The 13,832-nt window shown below is 53.1% G+C and overlaps 1 protein-coding gene across 1 annotated transcript in view; it reads right to left on the reverse strand.

Moving 5' to 3' along the window:
* CYP46A1 (cytochrome P450 family 46 subfamily A member 1) overlaps positions 1-9,903 on the reverse strand; it is a 33,743-nt gene extending 23,840 nt beyond the window's left edge. Inside the window, exons 1-3 of the mRNA XM_079913797.1 lie at positions 9,692-9,903; positions 3,059-3,139; positions 2,388-2,469 (exon numbers count right to left, since the gene is read on the reverse strand). Coding sequence (XP_079769923.1) covers positions 2,388-2,469; positions 3,059-3,139; positions 9,692-9,813 — 285 coding nt within the window. The 5' untranslated portion in view covers positions 9,814-9,903. The remainder of the gene's footprint in view (positions 1-2,387; positions 2,470-3,058; positions 3,140-9,691) is intronic.
* Between the last annotated feature and the right edge of the window lie 3,929 nt (positions 9,904-13,832).

The following is a 13,832-nucleotide window of genomic DNA, read 5'->3' on the forward strand; positions in this document are numbered from 1 at the left end:
AGAAATTGAATAACACACGTTTAAATAATCCATGGTTCAAAGAAGTAATCACAAGGGAATTAAGAAATTATTTGAAACTGAATGAAAATAAAAGCACAACATATTGAAATGTGTGGTATATTTGTGCTAAAGTAGGGCTTACAGGGAAACGTAAAGCTTTAAATGCCTATATTAGAAAGGAAACAAAATCTAAAATCAATTATCTAAGCTATCACCTTAAAAAATTAGAACAAGAACCAACTGAAAGTGAGTAGAGGAAGGAAATAAAAAAGAGCAGAAATTGGGGCTTCCCTGGTGGCGCAGTGGTTGAGAGTCCGCCTGCCGATGCAGGGGATGCGGGTTCGTGCCCCGGTCTGGGAGGATCCCATGTGCCGCGGAGCGGCTGGGCCCGTGAGCCATGGCCGCTGGGCCTGCACGTCCGGAGCCTGTGCTCCGCAACAGGAGAGGCCACAACAGTGAGGCCCGCGTACCGCAAAAAAAAAAAAGAGCAGAAATCAATAAAATGGGAAACAAACAATGGAGAAAACCAATAAAACCAAAGATGGGTCTTTGAAAAGATGGATATGATTGAAAAACCTCTTGCCAGCTTGTTCAATAAGATAAAAGAAAACCCAAATTACTGTTCTCAGGAATGAAAGAGGAGACATTTCCAGAGATCCAGTAGACATGATAAAGATAATAAATAAATATTGTGGACAACATTTTATCAGTAATTTCAACAATTTAGGAGAAATTCCTTGAAAGATACAAAACTCAAGAAAAAATAGAAAATCTTAATAACCATATATCAACTTTAAAAATTGACTGCATAATTTAAAGAAAACAAAAACACCTCCCTCAAAGAAAATGCCAAGCCCAGATGGCTTCACTGGTAAATTCTATCAAACATTAAAGGAAGAAATAACACTACTCCTATACAAACTCTTTCAGAAAACAGAGGAGAGGGAACATTTCCCAACTCATCTTATGAGGCCTATTAACCTGATCCCAAAGCCAGGGATCAAGAGAAGAAAAAATATAGAAACAAAAATTCTTAACAAAAGATGAGCAAATCGTATCCATGTATCCAGGAACAAATTGTATCATGACCAGGAAGTGCTGATTTAACACTTAAATGCTAAGCAATGTAATTCATCATATTAATATATGTCTTTCAAGTTCTTATCTCATTGAGCATCATGAAGGTCTTGTGTATGGTTTTTGGTAGCATGCTTTAAAAAGTCTTAAGGCATGTGTCTCTATTTGCAATGAAACATTTTTAAAATAAAATGACTTTTAACATCCTGTTAGAGACACCATGGTCATTCAACTTGTCTTGTGATCTAGACCCCAAGTTGTATTTTATCCCCCTTAGTGTCACCACAGCCACTGCCTAAGGAGAGCATCATCCCCGCACATCAGCTCAGTACCCACCGTGAGAATCACAGCACAATCGTTTATTGAGCACTTGCTGTGTGCCGTGCGTGGGCTAGATGGTTCACACACATTATTTCAGTTCCATTCTTTTTTAAATTTTATTTTATTGGGGTATAGTTTTTACAATGTTGTATTAGTTTCTACTGTACAGCGAAGTGGAGTTCCCTGTGCTACGCAGCAGGTTCTCGTTAGTTATCTATTTTATACATATTAGTGTATATATATGTCAATCCCAATCTCCCAATTCATCAGTTCCATTCTTATAAGCACCTGTAAGAGAGGCATCATCCCTATTTTACAGACGAGGAAATTATGGCTCAGAGTGAAACAGTAATTTGTCCAAGGTTCCATAGCCAGTTGGTGGCAGAGCCCAGATTTAAGCCCAGTTCTGCCAACTGGCCATTCTTAGTACTTACATGGCAGACACCAGCCTGCACATATTATAGGCCAACTAATGCTGCCTGTCTCTGTTTCCTCACCTCTAAAATGGGGACTAATAAGAGTCCCTACCCCTCTGTGGATTAAATGGGTTAATAATTGTGAAGCACATAGAAAAGTGCATGTTGAAGCATCTTTTGACCCTTTATTTGTTAAATAAATGGATCAATATTTAGTTCCCATCATAGTCTTCAAAGAAAGGGGTTATAATCCCACCTCGCAGATGAAGGAACTTCTAAGAGAGGTGAACTAACCAGACACGTGCGCACCAGCTGGGTAAAACTCCCAACCCAGAAGAGTGTAACAATAACTCACTGTCCACATCAAACAGCCCTGCTTTTAGGAGGCCCCCAACCCCACTGCCAAAAAGTGGGTAGTTAGAGGGGAAGATGCTGTTCCCTTCAGGATCCTTGGGAAACCAGCCCAAATGCACGTGACTCTGGAACGATTCTCCCACAGTCCCTGGGGTAGACTTTCATGCACCCATCCCAGGGAGGAGGAGGGCTCCCCTCGGAAACCACTCTGTCTCCTACCTTGACCGACTCGGGGCTCGTGACGATGACTGAGGTTTTGTGGAAGACATTGACCCGCACGACAGGTCCGTACTTCTTAGCCCTGGGAACCAAAGTGATGCAAAGGAGGCTGTCAGCTACCAGAGATGTGAATGTCATCAGATCAGCCCAGGTTCAGCTGGAGAAACAGGGCATCCCATCCCTGGGGGTGGGGGTGGGGGGGCAGGTCTCAGCAGGGGTCTGGGGCCAAGGTTCTGCCTTGCTGCTGACTCACTGCTGAGTCGCATCCCCCACTGCCCTCAGTCTCCAAATCCATGAAATAGGGTCGCTACCCTCCTCCTTTGCCCCAAAAGGTTGTGCTGGGAATCAAGCAATATCACGTCTCTGAAAAGTGTAAAGCACCACCCCAAACAATGACTGTTACCTAGTCACACCCCCACCCAATTTACAGATGAAGAAACTGAGGCTCAGAGAGCTTCTGATGCCTGGTCTAAGGCCACGCAGTTGGCAAAAGGCAGAGCTTGCCTTCTGAACCACCCTTGTGTGCCTCAGAGTAGGAACTGCTGGGGGTGGGAGTGACCTGGGCTGGGGAGGTGGGTGTGTGCCGGACTGGGGGTTAGGGCATTGGGGGAAGCTGGCTCATGAGGGGCAGAGACTGGAGTAGGGGCAACAAATGACAAGTTAGGACCCACCAATCCAAAAACATATCTTGGAGCACGCGGCCACAAACCTCATCCTTTTTCCAAAAGTAGGGGAGGTGTCCTAGAAGGAAACTAGAAGAAATGGGAAACATTAAGATGACCGGAAGTCACCATCAAAGAATGCTCCCTTCCCCACAGGACCTTGTGAAGTTGGCATTATCAGGCCCACTTCACAGATGGGAGGACTGAGGCACGGAGAGGTACAGTCCTGGCTCAGGGTCACCAGGCAGGATGCAAATCCCAGTCTGACTGGCTCCGGAAGTTTTCTTAGAAAGATGGAGAGGGATAAAACCATCTCATCTCCCTGGTGCAGAGATTGGGGGCTGGCATGAGGAATAACCTGAGACATTCAGGGAACACTTACTAAATGCTGGGCACCATGATGAGCTTGACCGCATCTGAACTCCCCACACCTCCTGAAGTAGGTCTATTATTAACGTAGTTAATAGGTAGGGCAACCGAGGCTGGGAAGAGGAAGTCACCTGGCCCCAGGTGCATGGCTGGTACCAGGGTCCCCCACAGTCCTTCTCACCAGGACATAGTTTGGTCATGCTAACTTGGCAGTGCGATTACCAGATTGTAAACAGGCCTGTGTGGTGTCACCTTAGGCACATTCCAAGGTACTGGTGACTTCCTGTCTCCTGTTTATTCCCATCAAGTTGACTTACTACAGCTTCCAGAATGGCGACAACGAAACTGCAGTTGGGGTTTTCTGGGTCATGGCACTCACATTCTCCTGGGAGGAGACAGAGTGAATAAATAAGTAAGTAAATAGGGAGTCAGACAGTGATGGGAGAAAAATCAGACTTGGGGGAGGTAAGGAGAGCTGGGGATGGGTGTAGGAGGATTATTGTAAATAGGCAGGTCAGGGAACATCCCTTTAAGAAGGTGACATGTGAGCTGCAAGAAGTGAGGAACTTGGCCACGTAGGTATCTGGGGGACGAACATTCCAGGCAAAGAGAATCGCAGGTGCAAAGGTCCTGAGGTAGGAGAGTGCTTGGTAAGTTCAAGGAACAGCAGGGAGGCGGTGTGGCTGGAGCAGGGTGCTTGAGGGGAACCTGGTACACGATGAGGTCACCACGATGGGGGGAAGATTGTGTACGGCCTTGGGGGCTGTTATCCAAACTTTCTCTTTGAGCTTGGTGAAGTGGGGCTACTGGAGGGTTTGGAGCAGAACAGAGATGGGATCTGAATTGGGGTTTAAATGCATTGTCCTTGCTGCTGCAGAGCTGAGAGTAAACAGGGCAGGTGTGGGGGGCAGGGGTAGAAGCAGGGGCACCAGTGAGGGGGCTGTGAGTGGAGATGAGAAGTCAGACTCTGAATGTACGTGAAGGTGGGCCAAGCCAAGGGGACCTGCTGATGGACTGGATGTGCGGGTGAGACAGGGGTCAGGGATGACCCTGGGGCTTTTGGCCTGGGCCACTGGGAGGTTGGATGGAGCTACCACTCACTAAGGTGAGGAGGACTGAGAGGGGGCCTGGTGGGGGCAGCAGACACTGTTGCCCCCGCCCCCCACCCTTGTCCTTGCAGGGGGAGAGGCTTCCAAAGGCCAGAACCCGAGTCTCTGCCCTGTGCTCTCTCGGCTCTGTCCGCAGGCGGAGTAGCCTGGAAATTCCAGCTCAACACCCCCCCGAGCAGCCCTCCACCAACGATCCCCTCTCCCTCCACCTCGTGGTGGGGTGGGGGGAGCCTGTGTTCCACCGGGTCCCAGAGTTCGCCGGGGGGTTGCATCTCAGTTGCCCCCAGAGGTAATTTGCTTTATTGCCCTTCTGACCTCCTCTCTCCATCCAGTCCCTAACCCCACCAGGATCACGCCTCCCAAACGACTTACACTTCAATTCTTGTCTCAGGATCGGCTTCTGGGAACCAACCTGAGACAAGTGGATGGAACTGAGAGCCAGCCTTGGAGCGGTTGGGTGTGCGCTGCCCATCTAACACGGAAGGGAAGCAGGCAGGTAGGCACCTGAGGCTGCAGTTCAGGGAAGAGCTCCCAGCTAGAGATGTCAATGCGAGACTCCTCAGCAGAGAAGTGGTGTTGACAGACTGGGTTAGACCACAAGGGGTGGGTGTAGACAGGGAAGAGGCCCCAAGAGTGAGGCACTGTTGGGGGGACAGACAGTAAAGGGACAACCAGCCAGGAAGACTGAGCAGGAGATGCAGGGGAGAGAGAGGGGGAAACCTGAGAAGAAAGGCTTCAAGGAGGAGGTAGGGGTGCGCCCTGCCCCGAGCAGCGGAGTGGCAGGGCAAGATGGGGACCAAGTGCTGACCGTGCGTCTAGCTCCACGGAGGTCACTGGGCCTTGATCAAACCCTGTTGGGTGGAGAGGTGGGGGCCAGAGCCTGACGGGCGGTGGATTCAAGAGAGAAGGGGAGGGAGGAACAGGGGCCGGAGACAGGCAGGCTTCGGACGGGGGTGTTGCTGTGGGCGTGCAAAGCTGGGATGGGGGGGCGGCAGCTGGAGCGAATGAGGGGGAAGAGGTTTGTGTTACAGCCTATTACATAAAAATAGGAATGATGCAGAAGAGAAGGAAAAGTGATGACGGAGGAGAGGGGGCATTGCTGGAGTCTCGGAGCAGTGGGGGGTGGGGGGTGGGCATCCTTGGCCAGGAGCACCGAGGTCCCAGGGGGGAAGGCACGTGGGCTCAGGGCAGGCCAGGGGGCTGATGTGGCGGCAGAGCCCTGGAAGGAAGTTGTCTCAGGCTGTTCATTTGCTCAGGGAAGTAGGAGGCGAGAATAAAGGCTGAGCGTGCGCTGGCTGGCACGGGAGGTGAGGGACTGAGGGGAGAGCGGGCGGGCGGGGCCTGCGCTAGGAAGCTCGGCGGGGCGCCGGGCAGCCACGCCCACTCGAGGGGAGCGGCTTTGAACTTACACCGCCCCGCCTGCAGCAAGATGGACCGTGGACATCACACATGACTGGCTGTATTTCCAGAATAATCTAGTACCCATGGTCACTCCCCAAAGCTGCAGGTTTGGAGAGAATATTCTCAGTTTTGAGTCACCTGAGTGAGAACAGAGTCTGGACCCTCCTCACCTTCACACGCCTGAGAGTCTCCACCCTAAGCACCGGAGTCCAGAGCCACCTGGGGAGGCACGTGAGTGACACCTCAAGAAGGTCAAGGGCATGTAGTGGCGTGGGGTCCTCACTGCCAGGCAAGAAAGGAACGTACGACCCGTTCCTTCCTGTTCCTGCAGGGGGCGCTGGGGGTGGGGGGCGAAGGCAGGGCCCGGAGACCAGGGGTTAGAAACCAGCAGATGAGGGATGATGGAAGGAGGGGATGGGAGACTCCTGGGATGGGGAGGGGCGGACCGAAGCCCACCTGGTGTGCCCCTGGTGGTAGACAGGATATGTCAGAGCAACCCAGGGAGAGAGGAGAGGGCAAAAATCCCCCTCCCCTGCCCGGTCCCCGGCACGCATGGTTTCCTATAACCCTGCGACAGGCACAGTGGGAATCCGAGGTTTCCTGTGGGCAGAGAAAGTTTGGGACAGTACTGGAGCAGAAGTCATCTGGAGAGCCCACTGTGAGGCCACACAGAGGGGTGGCGGGAGCCCACGAGATGGCTGAGGGGTGGGCCACCCACTAGGAGTGAGGGTGAGGGTGCGGGGCCAGGAAAGTGCCTCGCGCCAGAGGGATGTGGTGGTCGAGTGCTCAGCTGGGCACCCCAAGTCCCCTGGATGCGCCGCCCAGCAGAGCCAGCCGTGGGTCTCCACCATCACCGAGAACGACCCAGCAACGGTCGAACAGCCCCCAGGCCTGGCGACTCGGCAAGCAGGAGAGGGTGGAGAGAAGCAACACCGCCCAGGAGTTTTGAAAAACTTATTACAAAAGAAATAAAAACTGGGGGAGAGAGATTTTGCATTGTCAAGTTTACATTCATCCCACACTACCAGGAGAGTGGGGGGGATGAGGAAGCTCAGAGCAGTGACAGAGAAATACAGAGGCTACAAGTGTTTGTGTGGGATCTGAACATGGGGTCTGAGTTTTCAGCTGTTACATGGATCGTTGCAGTAGGATGTTGTCTGTAATCAGCACACAGAAGCAGGGCACTCAGGGAGGGCATCTTGCTGGTGACTCTTGCAGAAAAGAGGATGAAGAGTGGGGCTGCGAGAGCACAGCAGCTGCCTCTTGCAGGGCAGAGGGTTCCTTGCCTGCAAGCTGGCAAAGCCCTAAAGCACACTACTGGAGAAATCAGTACGCATAGATTTCTCGTCAACCGTGGCGTTGCCAATCATGGTTTGGGGATCCAGGCTCTGAATGCCAAAGCATCTGATTTATGCTAAAAAGAGGTTCCAGAACCTTCATTTAGTGCAGTTTTGTATTTGACCACCAACCAATTTTTAACCCACAATCTTTTCGTATAGGCATTGTTCAGTTGACCTCCTTAGAATAAAGAGCCCAACCCAAATTATAGTCAGCCTCCTCCACCACCCACACACCTGTAGGTCACATGTAGATTTTGTGGTGTAAGACTTGAGGGAGAATTCAGGCATAAAAAGGAAAGATATATGGACACATGCTACTACATGGATGACCCTTGGAAACATTCTGCTAAGTGAAAGAAGCCAGACACAAAAGGTCAAATATTGTATGAGTCCATTTATATGAGATGTCCAAAACAGGCAAATCTATACACACAGAAGGCAGATTAGGTGGTTGTCAGGGGCTACGGGAGTTCCGGGGGCAATGAGGAGTGACAGCTAATGGTTATGGGGTTTCTTTTTGCAGTGATGAAAATGTGCTGGAACTAGCAGTGATGGTTGCATAACTCCGTCACTATACTAAAAAGCACTGTATTGTACATTTTAAAGGGGTAAATGTTATGGCATACATAACTTTATTTTTTTAATGCAATTTAAAAAATTGATGTGGGGAGAGTAGCCGAGAGGAGCTTGATTTAAGTTCTCTCTTCTTAAGACACAGAGATTGGCTCAGGTCTGCAGTGTTTGAAGCACTTGGGTTTATGAGAAGGTCAAGTCATGAGGAAGCCTGTCAGAATGAGCACAAAACTCATTCAATTCCAAGCTCTTGACGGCTGATGTGAAAACCTGAAAGGGTGAGAGTGTATCTAACAGAACTGGCAGGAGCCTTCCACCATCCACCTTGGATCACAGTTTATCCAGGGTCTACTGTGCATGCTGAGCGAGATGTCAGGGGCACAGCAGTGAACAAGACAGACACAGGCCTATGGGAGAGACAGACACTTAACAAGAGGTAGCACGAATAGTTACCCAATTACCATTCAGGTGACTTAGAGTTTATAAAATGAACAAAATATATTTGCGTGTGGGAGCAGGGAGGGCCTCCCTGAGGAGCTGGCATTTAAGACAAGCCTAGAAGGCTGGGGGAAGAACCATCTAGATGGAGGGGAAGACACAGCTGCGAAGTAAGGGAAAAGGGTGGGAGAGGGCACCTGGGAGGAGAGAGAGCTGGCAGGGAGAACAGTTGCCTCCCTGTGTCCCCAGCTAGAGATCTTTCCCAAACCCACCAAGCAGGGATTCAGGCTTCAAATGCCAGGGCATCCGGCTTGTGCTGGAGGTGGGTGCCTTCCAGAATGTTGGTGTCCTGAGGTTTTAAGAAGTGTGTCTAATACCCTTGTTTATTCATTCAGTCAACAAATATTTATTGAGCACCTGCAATGTCCCAGGCTCTGGGGATACACAAGTGAACACACAGTATCCCTGCCCTCCCAGGGCTCACATTCTAAAGGGGGAGACAGACAGTCAACAGGTGAACAGACAGTCAACAGGTGAACAGAAGGTAACTTCAGGGATGATGGCCCCATAAGGAGTTTGGAGCTAGGAGGTGGGCTTTACACAGGGTAGGTGGGGAAAAGGAAGACCCGGGAGGAGGGGTTCAGCTGAGGTGGGTGCATGCAGAAAGAACTGGAGGCAGCAGTGAGCAAGCATGGGGTTAGAACAGTACAGAGTGGGTTCTGAGAGCCCAGCAGGGGCCTTGCTGGCCCCAGAGTAGCCTTAATTTAGAATTAGATTTAGTTCTAAGTGATGGGAAGCCTTTGGAGCACAGAAATGACACGTCTGAATGACACAGAAATGACACTTCAGAAAGGTGAACTTCTGGTGGAGTAGGGGGGAGGTAAGGTGAGTGGGGTGAGGGCTGAGGATGGAATGGAAGTACCAAGGAGAAGACAAAAAGGAGATACCAGGACAGAAATTTTTAAAAAAGAGGGGGGATGTGACCAAAGTACAGTGTATGACAACCCAGGTTGAGTGACCCCATCCAAGTCCCAAAGTTAAGAGCACCCACTTTAGAACCAGGCTGACCTGGGTTTAAATCTAGGCTTACCAACTGTGTGACCTTGGGCAGGTGACTTTGCCTCTGCGCGCCTCAGTCTCCTCGTCTGAACGATGGGGTAACAATAGCGCCTACCTAACAGGGTTGTCGCTGCCATCACGTTTTCGGGGCCCAGCAGAGCGCGGTGGGCGCCGAGCAGCTGCTGCGGCTGTGAGTAATTTGTTACTAAGAATAGTTAGCGCCCCTCTCCCTGCCGCCGTTTCCAAGCGGCCGCGCGCAATGGCAAGGCTGGACCCGATGCCGGCTTGGACGCGGTCCCCCGGCCCCCCATGCGAGAGCCCCATCCAGGTCCCCGCCCCCACCCCCCGCTCACCTGGGCCGCGGCGGCCCGGGGATGTGCTCGTAGCGGCTGCGAGCGCGGTGCACGAAGGTGCAGCAGAGGCCGAAGACGACCAGGACGGCGCTGCCGAGCAGCATCAGCAGCCCGGGGCTCATGGCTCCGGGGCAGGCCAGGCCGGGGTCGGGGCCGGGCACGCAGGGGGCGGGAGGCCGCGAGCCGACTCAGCTGTCAGCGCCGCGCGCCGCCTCGGCCCCAGGCCTGGCGCGACCCAGCACCGCCCCCGCCCGTTCGGCTCCGCCCCCGCCGGCTGCGACCCCTCCCAGGAGCTCGGTCCCCGCCAACCACGTCTCCGCCTCCGGCTCCAGCTCTCCGGGCCGGCCCCGGCTTCGCACCGCCCATCCTGAAGCTCCGTCCTAACATCAACACTGTCTCCTCCCGGCTCCCAGGCCCCGCCCAGAGCATGTGATCTCCACCAATAACAACTCCACTTCTGGCTCAGACCCCCCCCCCAGCTCCGCCTTCTCTCCGCCTCCCAAGCCTCCGCCCACATCCCTCAAGCTCCACCCCAACAGCAGCTCCGCCCAGAACGCGTTGTCCCTGGCAACCCTAATTCCTCGGCGCATGCTGACCTGGCGGCGGCGCTAAATCCTGCTGGCTTCGCAGCCCGGTTTGGCGCCCCCAAATAACGGCGTTTCTCCGCGCGCGTTCCTAGGCCCCTTCCTTTCTCCCTAAACCTTCCTGGAAACCCCATCCCAGCCTCCAAGTTTCTGTATCACGCCGACTGTTCCCAAACCTCTCCCTGGAACCCCAACCTCCAAAGCTGGTTTCCCCTGCCCGGCCTGTCCACACGGGGCAGGTGAAGAGGACCCCGGGGACACAGCGAGGCCTATGCCTGCGAATGAAGAGCACACGGCTGCCACCCAGACCAAGGGGAAGCCCCACTGGGGGACCGCGACCGCAACGTCCAAGGCGTTGACCCAAGTCCGAAGGGTTGGAGTGGGTGAAAATCTGGTTACGGAAAGTCCCCTTCAAGCGCGAAAGCGAGAAATGTGCCCGGGGTGGCCAAAGGGTATTTTTGAACTACTAACGAAGATTTTCCTCCCTTTTATAACCTGCTTCTTCTTACCAATCCGGGTATGACAGAAGAGGCCAGCTCTGGGCTTTTTACTTCCCAATTCTTAGACTCAGGAGCAACCCAGAAGGAGAGCAGTGGATGGGAAGGGCCAGTTGTGCCCCCTCCCGATCCAGATAAAGATCCTTACAGCCGGGGAGGAGGTGCCCGAAGAGTTTAGATGCTGCTGGGTTTCTGAGAAAAGGACATGCCCCTGGGCCAGAGTCCCAGAATCCTGAGAGGTTTGGGAAAAACAGAGAAGGCCTGTATACCTCCTTCCCAGGTTCAGCCAGGGACAGTCCCCACCAGGGGCATGAGTGTTTGGGGCGTGTGGGCTATGGGGTGTCAGAGAGGGCCAAGCTGTAAGAGTGGGGTCCAGCACGGAGGAGACAGGATTTCTGTCCCCAGCACGGCAAGCTGGACATCCATTCCAGCTCGGGGAATGGGGCCCCATCCTAGGGGGAGCACCAGCCTCCCCCTAGGGCTGGGAGATGGTGGCTTGCCACCTTGCCCCCATGTGGTGGTGAAAAGCAGTCACAGGCACGTACTGGCTGGCCCTGAGGGGCAGGAGAGAGGGAGGCGGGGAGACCAGGACAGACCCTCCTAGGTTGTGAAACCTCCAGGGGTTGGGGGCAATTTGAAGGGAGGACACCAAACAATTGTTCCTTAAGGGCAGGACCAGATTTTAAACTGCTCTGGCCACAGTCTGGGGCAGGCATGGGACAGCCTCAGGGTACAATTGTCAGTGTGAACCTGTCCACCTAAGCTAGGGAGAGAAGTGGGCATTAATATTCTCTGGTGCATGGGTCAATACCAGTGACCTCTGGCTCTGTCCCATCGCCACCTCATCTGAGCCTCCCGGCTCTCCTGTGAGCATCAGGGAATGCTTAAGACTGTACACTGATGCTCCCAGGGGAAGCCCTTTGCCTGGACATGCAGCACTGCAAGCCCCCAGCAGAGGGAGCTGCCTGGAAGCATGTGGCCAACCACCTGGCCCTTCACTGGGAAGATCTGGACAAATGCTATCCACTGTGGTAGCTATTGGCCACATGGCTTCCATATGGGAAGTGGTTTCCTAGGAGGCAGGGCACGGGCACAGTAACCAGGGAAAGAGAAAGATCAAGCTCCTTGGTTCAAAGCTAACCCCCCTCTGAATAAGGGACCCAGTCACATAGCCAACTTGGAGATCATCTGCAAAAGAGCTGTTGACTGAAGAAAAATGTACAACCTAAAAGTTGGGAGTTATGTTTTATTTGGGGACATTGCTGAGGACTATAGCCTGGGAGACAGCCTCTCAGATAGCTCGGGAACTGTTCCAAAGAGGTCAGGGTGGAGCCAGGATACATATATAGGAGTTTTTGCTGAAAATAAAAAATATGTAGTCAAACATCAAAAGATTACTGCTAAGCACAAAAACCAGACATCTCAAGTTAATGATTTTAGTGCTGAAGATGTAAGAGTCTGGGCTCATTGAAATTATTCCTTAGACATGCATCTTAACTATCAGGGCCAGTATCCAGGTTTTCTCCATCTTGAATTCCCCTCAGGGCGCACCGTAGCGAGTGGCTGCAGTGGCTGATGGCTTGATGGCGGGCAACATTCATCGTTTACCAGGATGGCAGGCAACATTATTTTGTCCGCAGTGTCAGGGGTGCCTAATGGGGTAGTTGTGAGGATTAAATGATTCTGCATACCTGAGGCATCTGGCATATAGTAAGTGATCAATAAAGGTAAGTTTTTTGCAGCAGGACCAGAGGACAGATGCTCCCACAAGAAGATGTGGGTTCTGGGCTTCCCTGGTGGCGCAGTGGTTGAGAGTCCGCCTGCCGATGCAGGGGACACGGGTTTGTGCCCCGGTCCGGGAAGATCCCACATGCCGCGGAGCAGCTGCGCCCGTGAGCCATGGCCGTTGAGCCTGCGCGTCCGGAGCCTGTGCTCCGCAACGGGAGAGGCCACAACAGTGAGAGGCCCGCGTACCGCAAAAAAAAAAAAAAAAAAAAAGATGTGGGTTCTACATGCTAGCTGAAGGGGCTCATCTTCCTCCCATTTTGAGGATTTGTCCCTGGGTCATTCTAATGCTGGCCCCTCTACCTGGCATGCCCCTCCCACCCTGTCTTGTGCATCTGGCAGCTGCCAATGTGGGCGCCAACAGCCTGCTACTGAGCTTTCTGTCCAGAAACAATACGGAACGTCCTGGGCACGTTTGTAAATGTTACCTCATTTTTCTTCCAATAATCCTGCTGATTACTTCTGTTTTCCGATGAGGCTCAGAGAGGTTAAGTGACCTTGCCAAGGTCACACAGTCAAGGCTGGACCCCTAACATCCCAGGCGTTGTCTCCCAGCCAAGCATTTGCAACGTGTAAACATAGGAGTGCCTTGGGGAGCTGAAGGTTGCTCCCTAGCTTGGTTGCCTTCAGCCACTGACTGAAGCTGTCAGGGCTGCCAGGGACAGTGGGCCTTTCCTGTCATCAGAGGAGAAAGGTGGCCACCTAGGGCCCAGCCCAGTTGAGGCTTGCCAGAGGGATGCAGGTGAACAGGGAACCAATGAGGCCCAGCCAGAGACCTGGAGTGTTGTTACCTGAGGCTGACACCATGCATGCAGTCCTGGGTGCTGGGCCACACCTGGGACATCCCTGCAGCGGTGGCTCCAAGGGCTCCAGAACTAAGCTGTGTGACGCTGGGCAGAGGCAGTCCCTCTCTGGGCAGGTTCTGAGAGATCACTCTAGCTGCTGACTGGAGGCCAGATTAGAGGCGGTGAGGGCAGAGGCCGATAGGGAGCACGGAGAGCCTTGGCCCAGGCCAGCCTCCATCCCCAGCGACTTCAGAGGACTCAGAGGCAGGATCAAAGTCCCTGGGGACAGAGTCACTTGTGACTGCTCCCTTGGCTTGCCGAGGCTGGTGGTGGAGTGAAAGGAGCACGGGACAGGGAGTCTGCGCCTAACCCTGCCCCTCCCTGGGCCCGTGTCCCCATCCGCACAATGATGGGGCCCAACGAGGGGGACCCTGAATTCAGTGCTCTTGAGGTAGCACAGCGTGACAGCACACAGCTGGGGCTCCAGAGC

Source organism: Stenella coeruleoalba, assembly GCF_951394435.1.
Source record: "Stenella coeruleoalba genome assembly, chromosome: 2".
NCBI lineage: Eukaryota > Metazoa > Chordata > Mammalia > Artiodactyla > Delphinidae > Stenella > Stenella coeruleoalba.